Source organism: Melopsittacus undulatus, chromosome 8 (genome assembly GCF_012275295.1).
Source record: "Melopsittacus undulatus isolate bMelUnd1 chromosome 8, bMelUnd1.mat.Z, whole genome shotgun sequence".
Lineage (NCBI taxonomy): Eukaryota > Metazoa > Chordata > Aves > Psittaciformes > Psittaculidae > Melopsittacus > Melopsittacus undulatus.
Genome location: NC_047534.1, coordinates 39,605,988 through 39,631,747, shown reverse-complemented (window position 1 = coordinate 39,631,747; position 25,760 = coordinate 39,605,988). Strand labels below are relative to the sequence as shown.

Below are 25,760 nucleotides of genomic sequence, written 5' to 3'. Positions count from 1 at the left end.
CCCTGGTCAGACAACAAAACCATGTAATAAATAACCTGTAGAATATTGTAATCACAAATACTTTTTTATATATGCTAGATACAGTTTTGGTTGGATGACACAGGCCCATACACCCCATACGTGAACTGATCTAGAAAACAAGTGTGCATCCATGTAATTTTTCCTTTCCAATAATCCCATAGTCTAAGTTAATAGTACACAGGAACATGGTCTGTCACACACTCCTGTATGGGAACAGGTCTCTCAGCACAGCTTCATTCTTACCAGCTGGTGGAGGAATGCAAGAAACCCCCAAGACTAGTGAGATCTGAGACTGTGGATGTAACATGGCTGAACTCATTAAGGTATTTCTCCCAAGGCTCTTGGGTGACTCACGCAAGCAGGACACATGCCTGCGCTGCTAACATATTCTCCTACCTGCACATACACAAATGTTACGATGGTGTGAAATTGCACTGGTGTTACCTATTTCAGGATTTTACAGCTTAGCAGAAATGCTGCTAGGCAATCAGCCTTAAAGTGGAGCAAGGATGGCACCCAGTGGCCAAACGGATTCATCTCAGAAAAACATTTCTCATCTATTTCCCATTCTTTAATTTTGGGAGTTTTAGTTATAAAAAGGTTCTATCTCTAATATTAAACTCCTTGGCAATGTCAAAAGCCTTTAAAGGACACTGCCTTCTTCTTGTGGGGGACATTCATGTTTCCTTTTGCAAAATATTTTGTAAAAAACACCCCACAAACCCACCTATAGAAATCCTGCTATTAATAATTTTCAATCAATACCAGTAAACATTTATGACAACCAACTGTTTACAGCCAGAACACTGTATAGAGGCAGAAATAACCAAAGAAATTTTTTTCCTTTTGTAGGATATAATCTAGGGAAAATTATATTTTCTCTGATTTTAAAAAAATCATTACAACTACTAAGAAACTTGTTTAATTTTAAAATGAAAATTGATATTAATGCCAATTATAGATAATTCGATAGAAAAATTCTATCCAAATAAAGATTGTTTTAAAAAAACCCCACAAACCAACAACAAAAAACCAAAACCTTGATATTTTTTAAGCAGAAAATTTCCAGTCACAGCTGTCAGCCTGCTGGGGCTACAAAAAGAATGCAAGCACAGACAAAGAATAATTTAAAATGTGAAATATTATGCCATTCTTTTTGATTTATTTGAAGAATTCTTTCTTCTATGAGTTAAAACAAACAGTACCAAAGTCTTACTGGGCCATGCAGGTCTCAGAAGAGTGAGCTGTCACATCCAGGGCTCGTCCCAGGGAATTCCATCACCTGTGTGGAGAATAATCTGCTCCTCACTAATGGCAAAAGAGCCATGATAAACTCACAGTGAAGAACTCCTAGAGGACCATCATTCACTGAAGTAGCCCAATATTTTAAGTTATTCTGGTCAAATGTAAGCGTACAGGTCTTTGCTAGATAGACTTTTCTTCCTCTTTGGAAACCTTTCCAAACATAAATTCCCAAGTGAAACATACTACTTTATCATTTGATAAGTGTTAATTCTTTTTCTGTATCATTCATCAGATATTCCTCAGGCTTCCATGACATTTTAAATGTATTCTATGTCTTATCACTTTTTGCATTGTCGTTGGCTAAACAGTGTAGCAATGTTGAACTGTATTTACTCCTCAGTGCTTTCCAGCTGACAAGAGATTCTTGTATGATGACTATCAGACTGAAGGACAGACAACAGATCTGTTGGATAATGAATCATTTTACCTTCACTTGTGAGCAGTACTCTGTCCCCAACAACTGCTATTTCCAGTTTCTTTTTCTAAGCATTCTCCCAAACTAATTGTGGTTTTGGACATAAAAACAGATGGAAAAAATAGAAAACTTCCCATGTAAATAACAAAATCCAATATTTGAGAGGAGCCAAGAAGCAGCATGCTTTTCTAAGTATGGGTAAATTAATAGCCATAATTGTGTTCTTACTCCTCTGCTGAAAATTTCTGTTGTTGAAGTACCACTGCATTAGTGTGCATAATTACTAAGAAACTGAAAAACAGCCACTATTAAAAGCAATAACTCAGTAATATTTTAATCTACTTAGACTGTTGGTTTAGTACTGAAAAAAAATAGAATATATGAGAAATTCTTAAAATTTAAATCTGTTTCAGCTTTACAGAAGAAGGGTTTTTTAAAAAAGTAATACAAACACCAGTTTTGACCATGCATAGGATTTTAATTTTCTGTTATTTTCAGTGCTCAAAGTTATTACTTGTTAAGGTTTTTAGCAAAGAGATTTAAGCTCTGGTCTAGCTATGAAGTAGCTGATCTTAGTAATTTATTATTTAACATTTCTAGTTAGTGTGTGTCTTTACTCTGCAGTCAGAATATCAATGTTGATTTTTACTTTTTATTAAATCCTAACCCTTAAAATCCCTTCTTTATAGCTTAGAGTGTGAATGTACTCAGAAATTCTTCTGTTATAGCTTAAACACTGAAAAATAAATATATTATGTTTCCATATAAAAAAAAATCCACAGGAAATGAATTATTGACATACACATTATGCTCTTGCTCTGACGTAACCCACAGACCAGAATCTATTCCTTGCTAAATGAAGACTACTCCTTTAAAACATTAACTTATTTACCTGTGCTAAACTCATGAATAACCAGAAAAAAAATGCCTGGGCATAGATATATGATTAAAGTGTGAGCTTCCAGGCTAGACCTTTCTTTCTTTTGCCTTAATCTCTCCAATCACATATAGATCAAGATTTACACTACAAAATAAACTAGTTTCATGCAGCCTTATCATAGAAATGCAACACAGTTACATCATACAAATCTTTTGGAGTCAGAAAACAGAAATGTTAGAATCTTTCACAGAGATATTTTAATGTTTCTATCCCCTCTTTGTAGATGGGAAGCCAAATCACAAAGAAGTGCCCTGCCCAGATGATATAATAAGACAAGGGTAAGGAACTTGCCTAGTTAGACTACAGTGGCACATGAGGCAGATGTACTCCTCATGATTGCTATAGCCTTCCTTTATCCCACTGTAGCCAACAAAGAGAGCTAGCCTCTTCAGAGAACATCTCGGTGCCTGAGCCTCACTAGATTAAATTGCTCCTTGTAAACTCTCCTTCCACCACATCCTGGAAGATTCATATTTCATCTTCCTGGAGGGAAGAGAACATTTTACTCTGGGAGCTCTAGTTTTCACCTGGAAATAATAAAAGTGGTCATTTTAGGAATACAAGAGGAATTCTTCTAGCGACCTTTTGCAGCAATTTAATCTCATCTTGTTCAACTATGAAGCCAGTAATTTCAAATGCTGAAATTTAAATAAAACTGAATGCTTAATTTTTTTGAAAGCAAATTCAGAATTACCATTAGCTTTTTCTATTAAATATCCTTAGAATTAGGGTAGACACTATAATATGACATTAGTCTAGTATGACAGCTACAGAAGTAATTCATGAACAGGTGCTTCTCATGCCTCTGACACGCTGAGTTCATCCCACTTTATTTATGACAAAGTGCCTCATGGAAGAAATTAAAGCAAAAACCCCTCACTTCTTCCATGAACTTTCATATTGCTCTTTTATATGCCTTATTCTCAATAAAACATATCACACTGGAAGAGGTTTCATGACAGTAATAATATCTCTATGAGGAGGGCTATTGTATTTGAAATGCACCTGAGAATCAAATCACAGGTCCCAGCACTGAGACAAGGAGCTGAAAAATAGCTTAGCAGGACAATCCAGAAATGCTTCCAGGGGCAGGTGGTTGAGAAAGGAAAAGAAACAGCTCATAATAAAGCAAACAATTCAGCAAACTCAGGAGTTTTCATCAAACCCTGCTATCTGCAATTTCTGAGATTTATGACAGCAATGATCAAGTCACATTTTTCTTAATTTTAAACAGAACAGGTATGGCTGCTTTTCGGGGTGATAAAAGTGATGCAAAGAATGTAGTTTCTTATTTTTTTTCCCAAGCAGTGCTGTTGGAAGGCACTGATTAATAAGGCAAGAATAGTTCTATTGTGCCAGACCAAAGGTCCTTCTAAGCCCTGTACCTCAGTTTAGAGAGTGACCAAGAGCAAGGAAGATTATTTGAACTGAGAAAACATACCTCCTTGGTGCACTTCTCTTGGGTACAGCAAGCTGCACTTCAGAGATTTCCTAAGGCAGAGATGACTTCATAGAACAGTCCTCATTTGCATTTTCCTTCTGTTAGTTCACCATTTTAAACTCATTAAGATCTAAGGTGGTAGGCCATATAGATTAACTACATGTTTACTGAAGAGAAATCTTTAGTCAGATTTAAATATGTACTCTGCTAATTTCATTTGATGCCTCTAAACCTAAACACTGTATGAGAAAAGACCATGAACAATCTTTCCTTACTCCACCATGCCACTCCTTCTTCACTGAAATTAGAAAGAATATTTTAGTTTTATATATCTTTGAACTACAGAGCACTAGCCTGATGTCAACAGATGACAGCCTTGCACTTCAGAAACTAGCATAAACCCCACAGTATTTTATTTCTAATCATTATTTATTATTTTTAATAATTTCCAATGTGCATGCAGTGTGTTCCTGACTTCTAGTTTCCATGACAACTGAAGACATAGGCATATGTAAGTGTACGAAATAATGTAACACAATAAAGACCTCAGTTTCATGAATTATGAAACACCGCTTTAGGTCTTATGTGGACAGTGCACGTGGAAAAGCAGAGAAAATAAACTGTTTTGCATCTTGTGAACACGTGTATTTCCCTAAAGGGAACACAGCTCAATATTAACACTTAAGCTCTGTTTACCATCAAGGTTTCTCCTAATTTTCCCATTGTTGCTACTTTCAGTGGAATTTGAGCAGCTGGAATAGCACTGTGGAAAAGCTCAGTGCCAGCACAGACCTTCCTGTGACAGCCAAAGAGGTGTCCAGGAGTCTGTGACTCACCATGGAGGACAATCTGAAAAATCCTTAAGCACATTAATAACTGTGCAGTTACATAGAACTCTAAAGATCTCTAAAGACCTGTACATGTTTCACCATGTCTGAGACCATGGCTTGCAATACTGACAGCAGTGTGATTAAGTGCCTTCAGTCCCAGAGAGATCGGAACAGCAGTACCATCAATGCATAATAACGTCATCTTCTAGCTACATTTATTTAAATGGAAATATTCCATAAGTGGTCCAAATCAGCTTGCCTTTCTGCAATTTAATTACTGAGGAAGACTATAATGTAATTACTATAAACCACTATAAATTATTTGATTACCTGAATATAAAAGTAACAAAAATAGTTCTAAATTGAAAGAGGGCATCACAACTAAGAATGACATATCCTAGGAATGCTCTCCCAGTCAATCCTTACAGAGATTGGAGATAAAAATATAGAAAATTCAATTTTTCATTCTGCTGCGCACCCTTATGCATTTAAAAGTGGGTATAAAATTGCAACAGCAGAAAACATGAATAACAAATTCATTTTATATCATACACATAACTCACTCCAAGTATCAAATTCACTTAGATCCACCATCTTTCATGAATTTGGCCGTTTACACTGCTGTATACAGCAGCAGTCCTAAAAGTTGTTTCCTCTTTTGATTCAGCTCTGTCATTATTTATTATAAATGCCTGAGTTTTTAAGAGACACAAAAAAGCCTCCCTATATCGGGGTAGCTCTTTACTAGCCATACCTCAGGCTATAGAATTGAGAAATAGGGGAATTGTTATTCACACTACATTTTGAATCAAAGATTCTGTAAAGCAGGTGATACATTATTTTCTGTGGTGTGGCTCTCTCGTGTGCTGTTTGACCTAAAAAAAGCAATCTCTCACAGGGCTATAAATAATGCATCATAGTCATTAAATATTGATCTGGCTTATACCATTCACAGCTGCACAATTACGTTAGCGTTTTAAAATAGCTTCTTGTGTATTACCCATAATAGGACAGTGTTTACATATTCTCTTTGGAAACTGTATTAGTTAAATTTAAAGGTGAGGTGTTTGTGGGACAGCTTGCTAAGTCACAGGACTTGCTCATTACTTTCTCAGAAGTCTGTAACTCTCACTATAAATATCATGTCCTGGACACAATTCTGTATTCTTTACTCGTGTATTTTGGCTTTCTATATTTGTCTAAAAGACAACTATTTTTAGTCTTGCAGAGCTTTTATTTCTACGAGAAGAAACACGACACTACAGGACAATGCTATAGGATAGCATCAATCTTGGATTAATCAGACTCCGCTAGCTTTACATTTTTCTATTCCAATAATCACATGCTTATAGCTAAACACTTGTGCTAGTACACAATGGAGATAATGGAGCTGTCTTTTAAATCTAAAATGCAAGAGAAAATTGCATTGCCACAGTTTTTAAAATCATACTTATTTCTAACTTAAAAAATCCTCCACAACTGAATATTGATATATGCATGATTCATTGTTGCATTACTTCAGCTTATCTTGCCAAAACTGAGTTTGAATTTAGCGTAGTTACATAGATGCAAGTGAGAAGCATTGTGATAAATCAGGCTCAAGGCTTCAGGGAAACATTCTCAGGTAAGGAAGAAATGTTTGCACTCTAGATGGATTTTTTTGTTTTACTTGTAAATGCACATGGAAAGTTTAATTTTTCTCCATATATCTAGAGCAATGGTATCAGAAATTCATCTATCACAGTAATGCAGCACATATCAGAAAACATAAAAAATATTATGTAGCTTATATGAACTTAGCAGTATAGCAGATATAAATTTTTTTAAGCCACCTAATCTAAATTTTAAAAAATAAAAGTTGAAAAATATGTAGCAGCAAATAAATGTAAAATCATCCAGCAACAGAATGTAAGTGCAATATTTACTAGAGATCATATGGTTTTGTTTCTGTTATTTTAATCCTATAAATCATCCACAAATCTCTCCTAGAACCTGGAAGTACAGCTCATATCCCAAATGCAGGAATAATGGTAACCACCCCACAACTAATTCTGATTAATCATAGAGTCATAGAATAGTTAGGGTTGGAAAGCACCTTAAAATCATCTAGTTCCAACCCCCCTGCCATGGGCAGGGACACCTCACACTAAACCATGTCACCCAAGGCTCTGTCCAACCTGGCCTTGAACACCACCAGGGATGAAGCATTCACAACCTCCCTGGGCAACCCATTCCAGTGCCTCACCACCCTTACAGTAAAGAATTTCTTCCTTATATCCAATCTAAACCTCCCCTGTTTAAGTTTTAACCTGTTACCCCTTGTCCTGTCACTACAGGCCCTAATGAAGAGTCCCTCCCCAGCATCCCTATAGGCCCCCTTCAGATACTGAAAGGCTGCTATTATTAATATGCTATTATTAATTAACTCCAATTCAATTGCCTCTTATTAAAACTCTACCAATTAAGCTTCTATGTTTTTCCACATTTTAAACCTAACCATTTTCAGGAAAAAGGACTCATTTTACACTATGTGACAACTCAAGTTTTCATTTAACCTACATTATAAACTGGCATAAAGATAGGACTGGATCTTAAATTTATACTTTTTTTTTCCCCAGAGATGTTGCTCTTTCAGAAAACGCAATACTAAAGACTGACTGCCATGACTAAATAGATGGAAGGTGGCAGAGGGATCATTACTATGCAGTTTTACAAAATGCCAAAGCTGAAGAGAGCACCATCCTGATGAAATCAGTGAAAAGCTTCATATTACCCTCCCGGGGCCAGATCATCAGCTACAGAGACAAAGCAATTTGTTCAGGCTCTGAATCCAGATCTCTGCAGATCTACTTGTGTCTAATCCAAAGGCTAAGCCCCATCTCTGAACACTAAAACAAACTTACTGGGTTAAGGGCATGAATTTTCCATTCCCACTTCCCCTGAGCACAGGCAGTGAACCAAATGGGTGGCTTCAGCCAGGTCAGCAGAGCAGCACCTGCAACGGCACCTGTTTTGGAGTCTCATGTTGTTTCCACTGGCACTGGCTTCCCGATAAATGTGTGCCTGCTACTGTGTTACTGAATCCCAAAAGCTTTGATGCAAATACTGAAAAGGACTGGCGACATGAATCTTTACAGTAATTCACATAATTGGATTCTCTTCTGTGAAAAAAACCCACCATTCATTCACTAATAGAGCAATTTCTAATCATACAAGTAGTTTTAAATTTGGCTTTCAGATTTTTGTTAGTGAAAGCTATACTCTAGTACCACCAGAAGTGGGATCCCTTACAAAAATGTGCAAAAACACTGTTCAGCTTGAATTTATGTTGCTGCGTTGGTTTTAGACAGTTGTAGAAAACAGAGAGGGAATAGGCCACTTGCATGACAAGGTTCATTATCATGCACTCATGTTTCACTGCTCCATACTGGGAACTTCCCTTTTATTACACTCCACAACCACTGGTGGTCTGCACTTTTTCACATCCCAGCATCTGGAGAAAGGTATTAAATTCTTAAGGGTTTCTTGTTAAGGTGAGGGGTTTTGTTTCAGAAATACTTAAGCAGAATTAATAGGAACATAAAATTATTTATTTTCAGAACTTTCCTCACAATGATTATGTTTAATTCTTAAAAAGATACCAAGTATATTTGTGAATTTCTGTATTTGTGAACTCACTCAGTAACAGTAGGAAATTACTGACAAAATTTCAAGTAAAAAAGTCAACTTTACCTAGTCCTGCTGTGCTTTCTGCAATGCAGTAAAACAATTCACTGGTAAAAGCCAGAGGAAAAGTAAACTTCAAGTACACTTGCAATTTTTTACTTTGCGTCAGAATACTCTTTATATCTTAGGCAAATAAAAATGAATGGGTAATAAATATACGAATATTCTAAAGAAATAATGACAAGGAAGGAAATAAACAACTTGGGGGAAAAAAAAGGAAGAATATGTCATTATTCCCATGCTGCTGGAGTCCAGTAATGGTATGTTTGGGGTAGTATGTTGAAAAGTTATCAACTCAAATGTATTGTCACTCCAAAGTCATTAACTACCATTCGCTCCTGTGTCAGTCAAGAGACAGTAGTGAGCTACCGGCATTACTCTCATTTAGATGTTTCTGTCATGTGAGTCTGTTACTATTCTGACTGAACTAGCACAACAGGTAAATTGTAACAGACATTTCCTCTGACATCTGCCGATAAATCACCAAAAGGAGAGGGGACAGGTTTAGCTGCAAACACCCCCAGAGGGAGGAATTGTTTATTAGCCAGTCAAGTCTAGAAGATGACCCTAATATAACAAAGGGGTTATACAAAATATAACAATATAACAAACAGAGAAAAGAGCAGTGATTTCAGGGTAGGATGCCCCAGGAGACCTCGGTAGGGAGGCTGGCTGCCAGAGCTCTGCAAGGGGTGAGACAGAAGCAATTTTATCACACAGATGGATAGCCCTCTCTGGGGATGAGCTCTCTGTCAAAGGCCCACAGGACACACTGGTCCTCCTTCTGGTTTCGTTGGGGTTTATTTTGTTTACAACCAGTGGTGTAAAGCACTAACACAGACTACCTGGCACTCATTTTGTCAGGAACTGAAAGAGAGTCAACTGGATAATAAGGGAAAATTTTTCTTTAAAAAGTCTCTCATCTTAATTTAAGCACAGATTGGTTTTATTACTCATTTTCCCATTTATCTTCTGTATAAAATTGTATCTATCAGGGTTACTAATGAATAAACGCTTTTCATTTCTCTTTGTCATTAACCATTAAAGGGATAGTTACATGCCTTCAGAATACCAAGAAGACATTCCTTACTTAGAGACCAGCAAATCTTTTAATGGAAACACCTGGGAAAACAAGTAGAATAGCTTGTCATCACACTAGTATCTAGGTCCAAGGAGTAACATAGCAGGCTCTTGTTTCAACTCCACAGACCATGATGGAGAATTATCTTTCAATGATTGAAAGCAACCAAGAAGTATGGCCCTCTGGTATGTAGAAAAATACTGGTTGAACCCTGACAATCATAGAAGCTGAATTACAGGTGCTTATTCTAAGGTAAACTTAAAAAAACAAACCCCAAACAATCAAACCAGCAAACCAAACCAAGCAACAACACACCACCAAACCCACCCATAAAATAACAAACCTGAATCAAACCAAACAAAACCCCAACCTTAAAAAAAATATATATGGCCCTTTATCCTTTTCTTTCCCCTCTCTCTCACACAGTGTTCAGTGGTCTTTGCCCAACACAAAATATAACTAATTAAGCACACAAACGTATTTTCTGCTGGCTACAGTGTTGGAATAATCTTCAAGGATGTACAACTGCAGGAATAATTCAGTTATCTGCTCTTCATTTTACAAAAGGGTGGGTAACTGCACCAATGACTACAATGGAGGGAGACAATATATTACATTCTTAGAACTCTGCATCACTACCTGGTGATAGGCGCAGCCATTGTCTGGGCAATAATTTACCAACTAATAACTAACTAGCAATAGCTGCCCTTTCTCAGCTCACATAATTCATCAGGATCAGCTCTGCTAAGGCACACAGGGCTTTCCCATTGACCACAACCATCCACATGGTGTGGAGATCTGGTTGCAGCCAGCCAGCCAAGTGTCAAAATAAACAGTTATTTTTCAGCCAGATAGGTGACAAAGAGCCACAGCAGGGAATGCCAGCAGTGTGGGGTCAGAACAGCCCTGATCTCCTTCCCAGTCTGAGGCACTTTGCATAAAAGGAACCAACCCTGTTGCCCACCACAAAAGCTTCTCAAACAGCTAGGAGGAGCTCTCAACACTTATCCCTCATAGCCAAGTAAAGTGACACCAAGTTTTCCTCAAGCAGAAAAGGACAAAGGCTGTGCTGGAGTGCTGGGAGAGGTGAAAGGGCAAGGTCACTGCTCCTCCTACTCTCTACCCCTTGGGAAGGCAGGATTCAGTGTGAACACATCATTATTGGTCCCCAGCAATGCTGTCTTATGCACACATCACTTTACAGTTCCACCTGTGCTTACAGAAGTCAGAAGAGGATTTCTCAACATCACATTCAGCCTTCTAAGCCTATGCACAATCTTGATAGTGAATTCTCTGCTTTTAAGTAAGCACAGGACAGCTTCCACACTATAAGCATGTTTCTCTCATTTTCTCTAGTCTCTTCCTCACTGCCCACTGTGACTTCCCTGTAGTGGTTCCCGCTGAGGAGGCCACCAAACTGACACTGATGTGCAGTTCCAGCAGCTGGTGCTGGAACAATGGTATTTATCTGCTGTGCACCTATTACTGCAGCTTTTTATTGTTTGAAAGACTTTTTCCACCTTCCCTGACTAACAGCCTAATGTATAATATAGCCTTTATAAATTAAAGTTAGTTATGATTTTCTGCTTTTGACAAAAACTTTTCTCTCAGATAATCTACATCCATTTTACTTTACTGTTATATTTTCAGAAATAACTAAAAACTTATATCCTTACCTTAAATTTGTCAACTTCTGCCTTCGAACATGTTGCATGATAAGATAACACCTGCCCCAGAACAAAAGATAAAAACAAATTTTTGTAAGCTTGATAAGTAAAAATAATAGGGTTCCATACTGCAGTCTAATCAATGATGTTTGAAACAAATTTAATTAATATTTGTGCATGATAATTCAGTTCTGAATGTCAGCATATAATAACTAATTGCGGGTTATCAGGTACACATTTGGCATTTATGTTGCAGGGAATTTTATAGGGAATCATGGGCAGTAAACAATTCAATATTATAAGCATTCTTACACAGTTCTCCTGTTCCACAATAAAAAGAATTTAATGTAAAACTAATAGTAGATTTGCATACTTTAAATAATGCCTTTTTCTATACTGTAAAGCCTTATGCCTTTGATAGTGATACATCACTGCATGCAAATTAGCACCTCTATGTTATGCCCGACATGCTCTTCAGTACCATTTTGGAGAAGAAAGCATCAAATAAAATGCACAAAGTACTGCACACCTGCTCTTATTACCTGTAAGTATGCATACATTTACATGGAATACATAATATCCCTAACGTGGCAATAGTAACACTGAGCAACACCCCAGAAGGTACAAGAGCCATCCTGTGAACTGGACCCACCAAGGTCTGACTGTGTGTGGCGGATGAGGCTCTTGCCCTTGAGGGAACTCACAGAGCCAAAGCACCCCTAGCAAGGACAGGTCCTCCTCATCACACCAACACCCTATCTACTTATGTGCTAAAGCTTTGATATATATTTCTGATGTTGAAATTGTTTTCATCTGTGAATGTCTCTGTTACTCGTATAAATACCTAAACCTATCTCAAATGCCCTTGGCTTGCAATACCTTGTGGCAATATGTCCCAAGATATATTTACTCATAAATTTTAGAGGTGTCATGTTTTACAGTAACAGGAAATCATTCCTGCATTTTGAAAGAATAAATAACAATAACAAACACCAATTCATGTTTTGTCCCATGTTTTACTTTCTGTAACTATACATCATGTCCTTCCTCTAATAGTATCTATTTTTCTGTCCAATTGTATTGCAGCTTCTCTCAGAAATCTATAAAATTAGTTAAATTATGTTTTCTACTATGACAGATAACACTTTATACTAAAATTCTTGTGAAGCTTCTCCTTTGCCTGCATTCATTATATCCCTCTAGGTCTCTAGTCTTCCTTATATTGATTATTGTAATCTTTTAAGCATTCGTGAATTTTGTCTCCTTAATATATAAAATGCTATTGAGCCTGGCTTTGAGCCATCCTACTTCATGCCTACATGGCATCCTACTTTCACCCTTTCCTCATCATTTATTTCCATTTTGGTCTTCTATTTATTAGTCAACCTTCTGAGAATTCTCTATGAAAAAGAGTACCTCTATGTCTGGGTAAGAACCTGATTACAGTATGTATCAAATTGATTTATTTTACATCCAATATGAATGTCATTTCAAATGCCACTCATTGCCATCCTACCTAAATACACAACTACTATTATTCTATTACTGAAAAATGGTTTCACAGTACTTCAGCATATACCATTCTTTTGTTCAGTACTTTGCTCTATCTTCAATCACTTTACACAAATATTATCGCAAGATGTTGCTCATTTATAGGAAGAATTACTCTTCAGTGAAGCACAGCAACCATTTATCAAACCTGTAATGTACATTCAAGCTATACGAATCTTTTCTTGACCAAAAAAACAAGAAAATAATATTTCACTGATTTTAGTAGTAAATAACAAACTTCTGTGTTAACTTTGATCATTATGTATCTGAGCGCGATATCTGGCATTGCCTGTTTTTTTGCCAGGAGGAATATTCATTCTAAGGTGTCATATTGCACAAATATCTGAGGCATATGAGGGCTTCTAGTATTTCATTACTATGGTATGTAAAGAATAAGGAATCAAGCAGAAGTCCTAAAAAGGAAAGTTTTTAACATTTCTTCCTAAGTGAATACATATACATGGGTAATAAAAAAAAAGACAAGGATGTTTTTTAACACAAACAATCCTATTGATTTTAAAAAGCCTTAATATGCCTATATGCTTTACAGAGTAGATTTCCAATACATAGATTAGTATCCCCAACCCTAAAGCAAAATAAAACTATACAATTATGGCATCTTCATAGCAATCCAGTTTGGTTTGATTTTTGTTTTAATAGCGAGAAATTCATATCTCAATCAGGCCAATGCTGGCTTTGTGGTTCTCATTGTAATGGTGGATATTGCATAAATTCAAAGGAGTTACAATTAAAGGGTGCATGTCAGGAACAGCTAGATCATTTTTTTCTCTTATCACATATAAAATATAAAACAATACTGAAATCTTAGCAACATTACCCTTTCATCAGAGGAATCTTTTAAGATTAATCAGTTTTGCATAATACTTTTTAAAAGATCTTAAATTTCATTCAAACCATTCTTAATTACTGTTTAAGCAGGAATAATGGCGATTTGTAAAGCTATCCTCAAAACTCCAAGCTTTGTTCTCACCAAGATTATTTTTAATATGATTATGCTTAAAGCCTACAGAATATAGTAGATAAGAATAGTGTTTTATTGTTGAATCAGCTTATAGAAGATCAAATAATAATATTTCTTAAAAAATGTTCTATATTTTAGTTTGTTCTATAGGAGCTGGCAGATTTCCATTCTTCATGAATGGTGGCAGGCAGCAGAAACAGGAAAAGAAATTCATATCAAAGGCAACAGGCAAAAAAAGAAGAGAAAGCTTTTCATCCATTTAACTATTCTATAAGTATTTTATGGAAAGACATGATGTGTTGGAAAATGCCATGACTTTGCATTATGTATTAGCTCAGGCCCACAGTAGAGCTCTTGCTGAGCTTCCAGCCATCCTGTTCGGACTTTCTTCCGGTCAGACATATATCCATATAAGGATTCAGTAGATGTTGCTTTTAATACTAAGAAACCCTATGACAATAATCACTATTTTCAAATTTGTCCTTTCACAGAGTGTTTTACTTATACTTTACAGCATTAGAAAAACAACACTAAGCTATCTAAAATATCAAATTCAAAGGAATTTTCAGATAGATGGACAAAAAAATACGTGTAATGCTCAGATTCATTCCCACACTTACACCTATAAGAAACTAGCTTCTCTATCATCACTGTCCTACCCTTCTAATGTAAAAAACATAGGCATCAAATGAAATATCCATGTTCAAAATTACTCAAGCTGTGCATGAGTTCCACAGCTAAGCATACTCTGATAACATTTCCCTTCAGCATTACCTTAATAAGGTAACACTCAGATGCAGAGAAGTATATATATAAAATGATGCTAACTACAATAAATCCAGAAGCAGTAGGGTTCCTTTGCATGTGATGCTTATGAGCAAGAAAAGGTTTCAATAAGATGTGTACATACGTCAAGAGCCACAGACTGTTTTGCCCAGGATTTCTTCACTTGGTCATACATAATTGTGTTGTTGATGCCCAGGCCACAAAAAATAACAAAAGCCTAAAATTAGAAAGAGAAAAATAGTCAATTATAATTACAAAGATGAATGCTGGCTTAATCATGAAAAGAAATCATGTGGAAATACTAGGAATAATCATGGTTAGGTTATCTTAAAAACGCAGGTAAGTCACTGGCTTCAACAAGGTGAGAAAGATCAGATGCAAGAAACTTGTTTTAATTAGTATGTAACCTTATTAAGTGAGGAGTTCTGAGAATTAATGTCAAACCACAAATGCAGATTACATATTCTTCCCCCACTCCCTAGAGTAGCCTGAAGTAGCATTACCTAGAAATGCCAAATTCTGCTGAGAAGCAGTAGGTTATTGCTACAAAACTGAATGACTCTTACTTCAAACAGTCGCTGGTCAGCGTCATCAAAGGGTTTCCCATCAAGCCTGTTCAACACTTGAGCTACCCCTTTAGAAAGAACGCATATGAATTATAATCTTCAATGATTAATTCACAATGCAGGATATTTTATTAATTGGTAACATTTAAAATATATCTTTCAAACTGAAAAGCAATACTGCAAATGTTGATACTCAAAATCAATAAACAGACATAAATATGTCAAAGTCTGATTGTTCTGATACCAGGATTCAGTTTATTAAACTGCTATTCTTTACTGTCCAAGTATAATATTTCAAAACCAGAAGTTACTCACAACACTTTTCACAAAACATTGAAGATCTCTTTGGGAAAGAAACTGAGCACGTTGCTAACAGCAATTATGTAAGCTGTTCTAGCAATTTCAAGTTTCTAATATAATTTGCTGAATCAATACTTTCATTCCAAAAATCTTGGTTTAGCATCACCTGTGTATTGAAGTCCTTTTTTACCTCATACCTGGTCCATAAATTTACTGAACCAATGAAAAAAAAATCCTTAAAACTTAGCATTCAAAGCTCTTGTCTCTAGCTGAACTAAAAGTAAGTTCCACATTTCTATTTCATTTAGTTGTAACATGCACTTAGAAAAATACTGTAAGATCTATCAGCAGACAAGGGTTCAGGTTTTTTCTACTTTTATAAGGTAATACACACTTCACAGCAAACAATGAGTCATATTCTTTGACATCATCTTTGCTGAATAAGCTCAAAGATCCTGAGACTGCATGGCACTGAGTGCCTTCAGCAATGCACTACTGATATCAGCTCTCGCTGACAGCCACAATACACAGAGATGTAAGTCTTTGAATTGCTATTGCTCTGACTTGGATTCTACTGTGGAAAGTTAACTGAAGAATCTGGCACTGTTGTTTACAAATGGTGATCCTTCTTGTGCCAAAAGCAGGTAATAATGTAGGGAAAATTGCAGGTGTATCACAGCTGGGAAGCATCATATCAAACAAGCGATAAAACTCTGTCATGTCCTGATCCAGTACACACCACTGCCACAGGCAGCTCTGAGCTGCCACACTCTCTGATGGGACTTCTCTGACTGCCATTTACCTTTAAGGAGGGAAATATCTGTTTTACCTGACTGTAGAAAGAGTTTACTGAGTTGTGCACAAAAAAAGGGAGACCCCAGAGAAATACCAAAGCATATAAGAAAGTTTTTCACTAATGTTGTTATAATTTCTGGTTTCACCTTATTAGTCTTCAAGTTTCAATACAATATATAACTGAGCAATGACACAGGGAGAAAGCTTAATAAATCCATAGAGTATCTGAATCAAAACATCCCTTCCTGGATACTGAGCATGCATCCTAGGTACTGTAACTTCTTAACAATATGGGGGTGGGGGAAGGGAGAGAATTAAATTTACATCTGCACAAAAAATGATGTGCCATGAGGAATGTCTTACCAATTATTTGGTGGCTGCTGTTCCATATAGGAACACACAGAACAGACCGTATATGAAAGCCAGAAATCTGGTCAGCCTGAAACATAGAAAAAAGAGCTCCCATTAGGGTAGGTATCATTTGCAGCCTTTTACATTCTAGTAGTAGAAAAGTCAAGGAGTAAGCTCACATTTACAAATTTCCTTCCAATATGGATCAGCCTTCACTCAGAAAAAAATTCTGCTGAAACCTCATTCGCAGTTAGATTAACCAAGAGACGTAAGGATTATTCCAAAAATTGCCAAAGAAAATACAAACACTGCCATCTTTGCCACAGAAATCTTACACTATTTGAATCTGATTTGGAATTAAAGACATACTACAGTTGAGGCAATGTCCAGCCAATTTCTGGATTACTCACAGTGGTGTACCTCAACAATCTCCGTGGAATAACTGAGCCTTAGAAATACTCTTTCCAATCATCAAAATGAAATTGGATTTAGCTATAAGAGGCAGTTTACAAGAAATATGCATTTTCAGAAGAAAAGCAAGAGTAAGTAGTGAATTGTGCAGAAGTGCAAGCTAGGCAAGGATGAGGTCAAACCAAAGATTTGATATTTTCTATGTAAGTTTAATTGATCCTGTAGTCCTGAAAAGTATTTTCTGCCTCATTTGTTGTTTTGTATCTAATATAGTATAAAACTTAGAAATTTATTTTAAGTGCCACAGATTCTTTTCTGTAACTTTATTCTTTACGGTCACTGCTGCAAAATTTGAAGAAAATAATGTATCCTTTTCAGAAGACCTTAGAGAGTAGGATGAGCCCATTCATAGGAAACCAGGATATGCTTTCTTACTAAGACTGTCAGTGCTACAGGCAATCTATGATGGAAGAAAAGTACTAGACCAGGAATAATTCAAATACTGGAGGCAGGACAGGATCACTGTGATCTCCCAGCTAGCAAAAGATGTAACTCGGGTTTTAACTAGAGTGCTGTTTATTTGTACATACTCAGAACTCATCACTGAAGTCAGCACAGAGTGCCACCTAAAATCCATGGGTGTGAGAGAAATATTGCCTCAGATTTATATCTTCAAATATGAACTCAATGAAAATACTTTGGCATTAATTTATTGATGAATGAGTTGAAAACTGATCATCAACATTTGAAAATGACAATTAGTGTTCTGGGAAAAAAAAGACTTTTTTTATAGAAGCAGAGAACAGAAGAAGAAAACAGTATCTGTTAATAACTACAGATACAATTCTATTTAAGTCACGGGATTAATATGTTTCTCTTACTATACTTGGCTGTAGAAATAATTGTCATAACTGAATCTGAGAGTTAAATTTCCATAGGAACCCACACCAACAGAAAAGAATTATTGCCCTTTGTATTAAGTGTTTTCTTTTTTCTCTTTATAAATCGGGCAGTGCCTCTAACTCAGAAAGGACTGTGAAGCAAGTAAGAGATAGCTGAATTAATTAGGATATGATATTTTACAAATACAACTGCAAATGTATCAGAAACAGATGTGTTTTACTTTAGCATATCTCTTTGGCAAGAAATAGACCCCAGGCATTAATTGTATTTTTTTAATTTCTGAGTAAATTAGTATCAACACAGTTTTCTTGTACACTTTTACAGCAGGCCTCTATTTTTCTTGTTTTGACAAATTCTGCTGGTTTGAGAGATAAACCCTTTAATGACACATGGAATGAAAGTGGACCCAAGCAAACTCTAAGTATGAAATGCTTCCAAGCACACTTACTGAGTAATATGGTTTAGCAAACTTGCTGACCAAGGCTGTCCACTGATTAATGTGCTGCCCAACTGCTGGCCAAGTCCCTCATAGTAATACTATTTCATTGGATAGAATTCAGTGAAGATTTTTGTCCTTCCATATGTCTCTGACATTCATTTAAGTGTTAAGTATACATATATGTTTTTAACTGTACCTACACCTTCCTAACTGAGGCTGGAATGAAAACCTTAAGATACAAACACAACTTTTATTAGGAGTGGCATGCATCTTGGAGAAATAACTAATCCAGAGTGCATATTTTATTTGTGCAAATTAAAAGGTTAGTTGGTAAAGTTAAATCACAAACTTTTGCCTCTCTAGATACCGGTTCTGTTTACTCTCTGTATGTGTAAAGTTCCAGTCACTCCAACAACTAACAATGATGGTTCTTCTTATGCTGAACACAAACAGTTGAATTTTCAGCAATAAAAATCAGTTTGCATGAATATCAAACCATTTGTTAGAGGAAGGTATCATTTATAAATAGGGAAAGAAGTGAATCTTGGACAGATAAAGTAACTGCATAAAGCCATAGACTAGTTCAGTGACCTGTGTTTACTGTATATAGCCATGTCAACACCAGCAGACCAGGAGGACATAATGGACAGAAGAAAAATAATTCAAAATAAATATTCACATTTTACAGGCATTTGGATATAACAATAAAATGGTGTTATATTAGTTGCAATGCTAAAAATACAATGTATATTTGGATTTCTAAAAATCTCTTACTTCAGCATCAAAGCGAGGATCCTGATAGGCATCACTGATATTCACAGGGAGACCTGTGGATGCTACGAGTTCAGCAATGCTATTATTTACTAGCCAGTCAGAATACGACGATGATTTCTCCACGCTGTCCTTGAAACTATCAAAAGGAATGGCAAGGGAAGACAAGGATACAGTCAGTGTTGCTTGGAACTCCAGCATGTCTTATAGGCGTATTCATAGGAAGGACAGAACCATTCACAGTTATTAATGGTTAACAAATATTATCTGTGGAGCAATAATTTAGTATTTATTGAAATGGTACACCAAAACATCTCTGCACAATTCTTTATGTTTAAAATATCATTGGTCTCACAAATAAAATAAATACAATCTTTAATAAGAAAATGCATTTACATATGAATCAAAGAGTGGGATTACATTCCAAGCTTCTGTGGGAAACAGGCCTGTTCACAAAAACCAACAAGTTTTAAATAATATTTGCTGTAGTGTTACCTGAAAGTATATCATCTTGGGATTTTAGTTTTTCAAATTAGTCTAATAATTTGTGGTACTTTTAATTCACACTTCCAACAGCTATCCTGTCAAGGGAAATGCTATTTTTTTAAATCATTGTCTGAAATGCCAGAACTGAATGGCTGAAGAAGGGATCATCAAATAAGTCTTAAAAATCAATAATGTAAGTGTGCTGCAGCAGGTGGATCCAAGTAGATATACAATACATAAAGTTTTTCTTTTTTTTTTTTCCCTGGCTGAGCTACTGACACATCTACTGAGGGGCTAGACAGATGTCAATAAATGAGCGTAAGACTCTAGAATTATGGGCTCAACTCACCACACTCCACCACTGGTTCTGCAGGAAACCACACAGGCTTTATAGTCCTCACCTTAAGCCTCATCCAACCATCGGGGAAATTCTCACCGACTTATTGCAGACAGGTTTTTGACATTGTCTAGGTGTAGCTATTCATGCATGTTGAATGCATGTCTTAGTGTTGTCTTAGTTTTAAGAAGAAAACTGATCAATTTTCAATGTTGCTTAGAAAAAAAGTGAGTCTGAGCAAACACAAAGAAGACTAGAATAGCTTGAAGCTTCAAAGTAATGCCCATGAATGAAAGAAGGATGCACAGTAAAATGCTTGAAAGACTCAATCAAAGTGAAAGGATTGATTTTTACTGGCTGCATTGATTTTCTGTACACTAATTCAACTAAGTTGCTCATTTGAAAGAAAACTCAATATTCTTAAAAAGACTATAAATAAAGATACTAATAATGATTTGCACAAATAAATCTAAGTGTTAGCATTTTTCATTTGTGCTAAACATTTTGAGTGACTGCAATACATCTTATGTGTATACTTTGACAGGAACCTTTACATAAATATGCTTTCCGAGCTAAGTAAAAAATTCACTTTTATAATTTAAAATTTCTCAGGAGACTAATACTTGAGAAATAAAAAAGTCTTGAGAGATGATCTAATTTCAAATGCTTAGCACCCAGTTCATATTTTAAAAATCTGGGGGTTATTATTATTATACAAGACACTTTAAATTGGAACTGCATTATGGGTGCCAAGCATTTTAAGCAGGAAATTAATGCAAGTAAAAGAAAGAAGACATCATTCAGGAATAAGTTTTAAAAGTATGTTCTACTATGTTGTCTCCATTCCTAACAAGGGCTTTACAACTACACTCTGCAAGAGAGGCACTCAGCTTTCACTAAGAATTAAAATCAATTATTAATTCTGATGTAAATCACAGCCAGCTGGTTCTCTCTCCATCCTCAGCAGCTCAGAACACACCAAAGCTACTCTAAAAATCAAAAGCAACAATTTTCTCCAAACTGTGGAAAGCCGCGAATCCTGTTGGACTGATGCAGGCAGCTGCATGCCACCATCTCCCACACCCTAGCAGGAGCAACACATGCCAGGCAGGAGAGCAAACTCTGCTGCTCAAGAGCACTGAGCAGTGCTGCAGGGTTCTTTATGCAGCTGCTTGCCTTGCTATCTCCCCCAGAGTATCCCTGCCACAGTCAGCAGAAAGTACAGTAGGGAAATGGTACAGCCAAAGTCATGGGTACCTTCAATCCTCTCTAAGCAGTGACATGAACCTTTCTACCTCCTAGGACTAGAAGAACATAAAGGTGCCTTGCAAAGCATAAAAATAATGCAGGAAATGGGTCAATACTGAGCATACATCATCCCAGAGTCTGGTGGTGAAACAGCAGTAGCAGAGATTTCAATACTTTCTCTGCCCTAAGCCAACTAACACAGATATTTTCTCCCACACAACCCACGTTCTGGCTTATGACCATAACCAGTGCTACCCAGGTTAGAGAGCTGTAATCTCAGCTACATCATCTGCCAAGATGACTTCTGTGAAGGAAAGACATAGCCCACAGCACCTTCCCTTGAGCTCGTATTCATCTAGAATATATCAGAACTGAACTCTCAAGGGTTCTAACGTTTGTATAATCTTTTTTAAAAAGGAAAGAAAATTTAAAAGACTTGGCAAACCTCTACTTCAAGAACTAAATGACTGGCAAAAACAAGAGCATTAGTGTGCCATAATGGATAATAAACAAACTTGATCATGGTGTGTGCTGGAAAATTGCAAATTGAACAGATAAATGCCAGTGTGGTTTCGCAAGGTATTTCTTTACAACCAACAGCAAAGAAGAAAAGATAGAAGTATTCATTATATTATTTAGGGACTAAACAATATGAGCTGCTATTAGCCAGATGGAGGAAGGGCAGAAGAAAAGCCTATTTCTTCTAAAACTGCATAAGAAAATATTTTGGGACATTAAAAGTTATATTGTCCTTGAAGCTTTGCTCTCTTTCAGATAAAACTTGTGACTAGAACTGTTCTCAGCCTATAATCTCTTTGAATTTCCACTAAAATTTCAAAGAAATAATATTTATCTTCACTGGCGTAATGCTGAAAAAACCCATCTTGTTATTTTTTTCCACATGAAATGTCTCATGACTTTACATCATTTATGGCTGTAGAATGTAGAATGAAAAGGGCAAAACTCACTAGAAAAATGCTCAAATGTCAAGGGCTCGCGGCATTGTTCTGTATCCTAAATAACCTTTATTTTCCCACTGTAGTGCAAATAACTCAAGCTGTGCCTGTGCTAGATCCAAATGTGACATCATATCTGTCAGTCTAACCTTGGTCTTTGTAAAACCCACTTCATTCTCGACTGGATAAAAAATGAAAGAAAAAGCAATAAATATATTAAGATGCACAGAAATGTAGCTTTATAAACCTTATGAAGACTAGCTACCAGGTTACATGTGTTTATTCATGTCTCAGAATAAAGTTAAAATAATCTTGACTACATGCAGAGCAGGCTACTACAAATTGCTTTTTGGTAACATGCTAATATAACTATGGTAACAAGAAATGAGCCAGCTTGGTTATCTTGACACCACTCTACATTGTTTTGACTAATCTGGCTACAGATCAATTTTCAGAAAAACAGGAACAACCACCACATCCCTTGATTCATACTCCTGTCCCTGAACAAAAGGAATGTATTTTCACCCATTTAATTGACCTAGGAAAGACCAACTGCTACTCTGAAGCTCTTTGTCAAAAGCAGCAACTTGTTATTCCCAAATGAATCAACATATTATTTATTCATATTTAAACTTTCCTAATTTTTATCATTTGTTTTCCTTTTCCATTTTTCTCATCATTCCCATCTCTGAATTAATGCATAGGGCAGAGAAGAGATCTAGATTCTACACTGAACACTGCTGTCAGCTTGCCCATCTTAAAAATCACGCTGTCCATTTTTGTAGGGCTGCAAGAGCAATCCATGAAAAGCATTAAGAACTATAACCTGTCATAATCTAGAGTATAATGTGCACATTAACCTTAATGAAGTGGTAGCTTCTTATTACACTGGACATGGAGAAATACAACACAAAAGAAGGCAAATTAACCCAAATATTTTTGAAGGTGCTTAAAGGGCTTAAATATGGCAAAGCACAAAATAATCTGCAAGTTTGCTAAGATATAGATAGCACGTTGAACAGAAGGCCAGGTTATTCATTATGGCAGCCTTTTGAAACAGAAAATTCTAATTCTGAATCAGTATTGATTTGCATAAATCATGTATGGTAATCACTGAGTTTGGGCCCCAAAAGACAGAAGGAACCTTTCTCACAGTAGCACTGAATGTTCATCCACTTGTCTAGTATGTTGGATATTTTATATGAACTGTTACCAGTTGTATTATCTTGTAGGAATTAATACAGCAATCCCACATAAATAAAAAGTTCTTTCTATTACTACTTAGTATTAGTCCTTTATCAATGTTTAAATACGGATATTACTAAGCAAAACATCTACTTCTCTTTTGACTGGGCTCCCAAACAAGATTTAGTCAGAATGTCATAACTTCTGGGAAACGCACATTCCCTAAGGTTTTTAGGCTTTCCAACTTGACAGCAAGAGCAGAAATAAAATTTTACTTTAAACCTTTCAACACAACTGTAATGAGGCATTTTGTAAGAGATCAACAATCTAAAATAATTTTCCAATTTTTACTCCCATATTAACTGTGCAAAACACAGTTAATATGTCCTCCATTAGTTCAACAGTGAAAAAAAAATCATTGGTAACTTGCTGGTTTCCTCTTTGAGGCCCTGATACAATGTTAGCACACTTATATACACTCACGTATATATATAAAAATGTAGGCATGCATATTTATTCAAGCAAGTCTCTATATGAAGCAAACAGGAGTCTTGTTTGAGTAAAAACTGTAGGCACTCCTTCTTCAATCAAATCTATCCAAAGTTCCATAAGAAAATAAAACTATGATCAAGCAAATTTAAAACTATGTGAAAAATAAAGCAATCCATTACCATAGAAGACTAATGTTACAACAACTAACCTGTTGTCAGTATCAGCATTGCATTTTGGAGATAACAGCTCAAAGGATTTTGTAAATTTCACCACCTGTCACAAAAAAAAGTAGCTTAAAATTGTTAAGATGACTAAATGTGTAAGAAAACAGTAATGCAAGGTTTCTATATTTAAACTGTATTTTTAGCCAGTGGTCTTAGAATAAAAATTCAATCTGTATTCTCCCAATGGAGAATTCATGTTCAAAATACACACTGTGCACAGTTCGCTAACAGTATCTAATCAAGTAGTATATCTTTAGATTCCTTCATGAAATAATTTTCTGCAACAGTATATGCTTCTCTTTAGAGAGCTTTGGAACGTGAATTATAGAGCTTTGCTCAACCTTTACTTTCTTTAATATAGGAACATAAACAGAAACACTCACTTGATATACTAATTGCAACCAATTTTCCTGGAACTTATGTGCCAACAGAACATAAGTGAAACATTTTAAGATAGGCCAATGTGACACAGAACACATAGCATGTTTTTGGATGCTAGCATGAGTCCACTTTTTTACACTTTGATTCTGTATTGCAAAAGCTTGTCATGTGATGTAAAAATTACAATATTTTAGACATGGCTTAACATTGAGTTACTCTATGAAGATCTATATTGATATATAAGTTAACCCTCCAAAATTCGGGGAAACTGGGAAAATAACTGGTTTTTCAATTGTAAAAAATGACTGAGTGGGTGGCAAAATGCCATTCCCCTATTCCAAATCAACCTAAGATTTATGACCATTTAGAAAAAGTTCAGGCTTATCTGAATACCTTGGCTATCCACATTTCAGAATTCGGTCTAGAGGAATAAGAACTCACTGCCTGTGGTTTGGTAAAAAAACCCCTCAGTGCTCAAAGGCAGCAATAGTACCAAGAGCAGAAAAATGAAGTGAACAATGCCACCCGCAGCCTACTACTAACACAATGTACTTTTCTGTGAAAAATGAAAATAATTTTATACTGGCAAACATAGTGGCATTTTGTAAGAATGTAAAAAAACTGTGCATTGCAATTATAAAATGGGGAGAAGGGGGTGTAGGTCTAGAAAGAGAAAACAAGCTAGAAACATTGCATTCCTCTAACAGAGAACATATAAATAAAATACCACCTTTGATCTTGTTTTTATGAAAGCTAATGTAATTTAGGGTATACTCCACTGAAAGTACTTAATTTCTATTAGTTTAAATGAAATAAGAATCATGTCTTTCCTCCAGAAAAATAAATGTTGTTGGGTTTTTTTTTATCATGCACACAAACTTATGATCCTGCCTCTGCTAATCATTTACACTTGTCACAGCCCAGCAACAAATAACCAATTACAGAGTCAGTGAATCCAAAGATACTTGAATAGAAAAAAGAATGTTATTACAAGCAACATTTTTATCCTTCAACAACTTTTCAAATCAGTAGAAAGGAGGATAGTTCTTGTTGAACTGCCTGAAAACAGTGAAGGGAACTACCAGTATAAAGGCAGTCACTTCTTTTACTACTAACAATACTCAAAAAATGTTAAGCATTTATAAGAAGGCTCTTGTACCATACAAATGG

General features: G+C 35.9%; 1 protein-coding gene across 1 annotated transcript in view; it reads right to left on the bottom strand.

The window, feature by feature from the left end:
- The window catches only part of PDE11A (phosphodiesterase 11A), a 131,931-nt gene that overhangs the window by 47,216 nt on the left and 58,955 nt on the right, over window positions 1-25,760 (bottom strand). The window contains exons 5-10 of the mRNA XM_005152754.1: window positions 24,194-24,258; window positions 19,285-19,420; window positions 16,770-16,845; window positions 15,312-15,379; window positions 14,870-14,962; window positions 11,436-11,486 (exon numbers count right to left, since the gene is read on the bottom strand). Coding sequence (XP_005152811.1) covers window positions 11,436-11,486; window positions 14,870-14,962; window positions 15,312-15,379; window positions 16,770-16,845; window positions 19,285-19,420; window positions 24,194-24,258 — 489 coding nt within the window. The remainder of the gene's footprint in view (window positions 1-11,435; window positions 11,487-14,869; window positions 14,963-15,311; window positions 15,380-16,769; window positions 16,846-19,284; window positions 19,421-24,193; window positions 24,259-25,760) is intronic.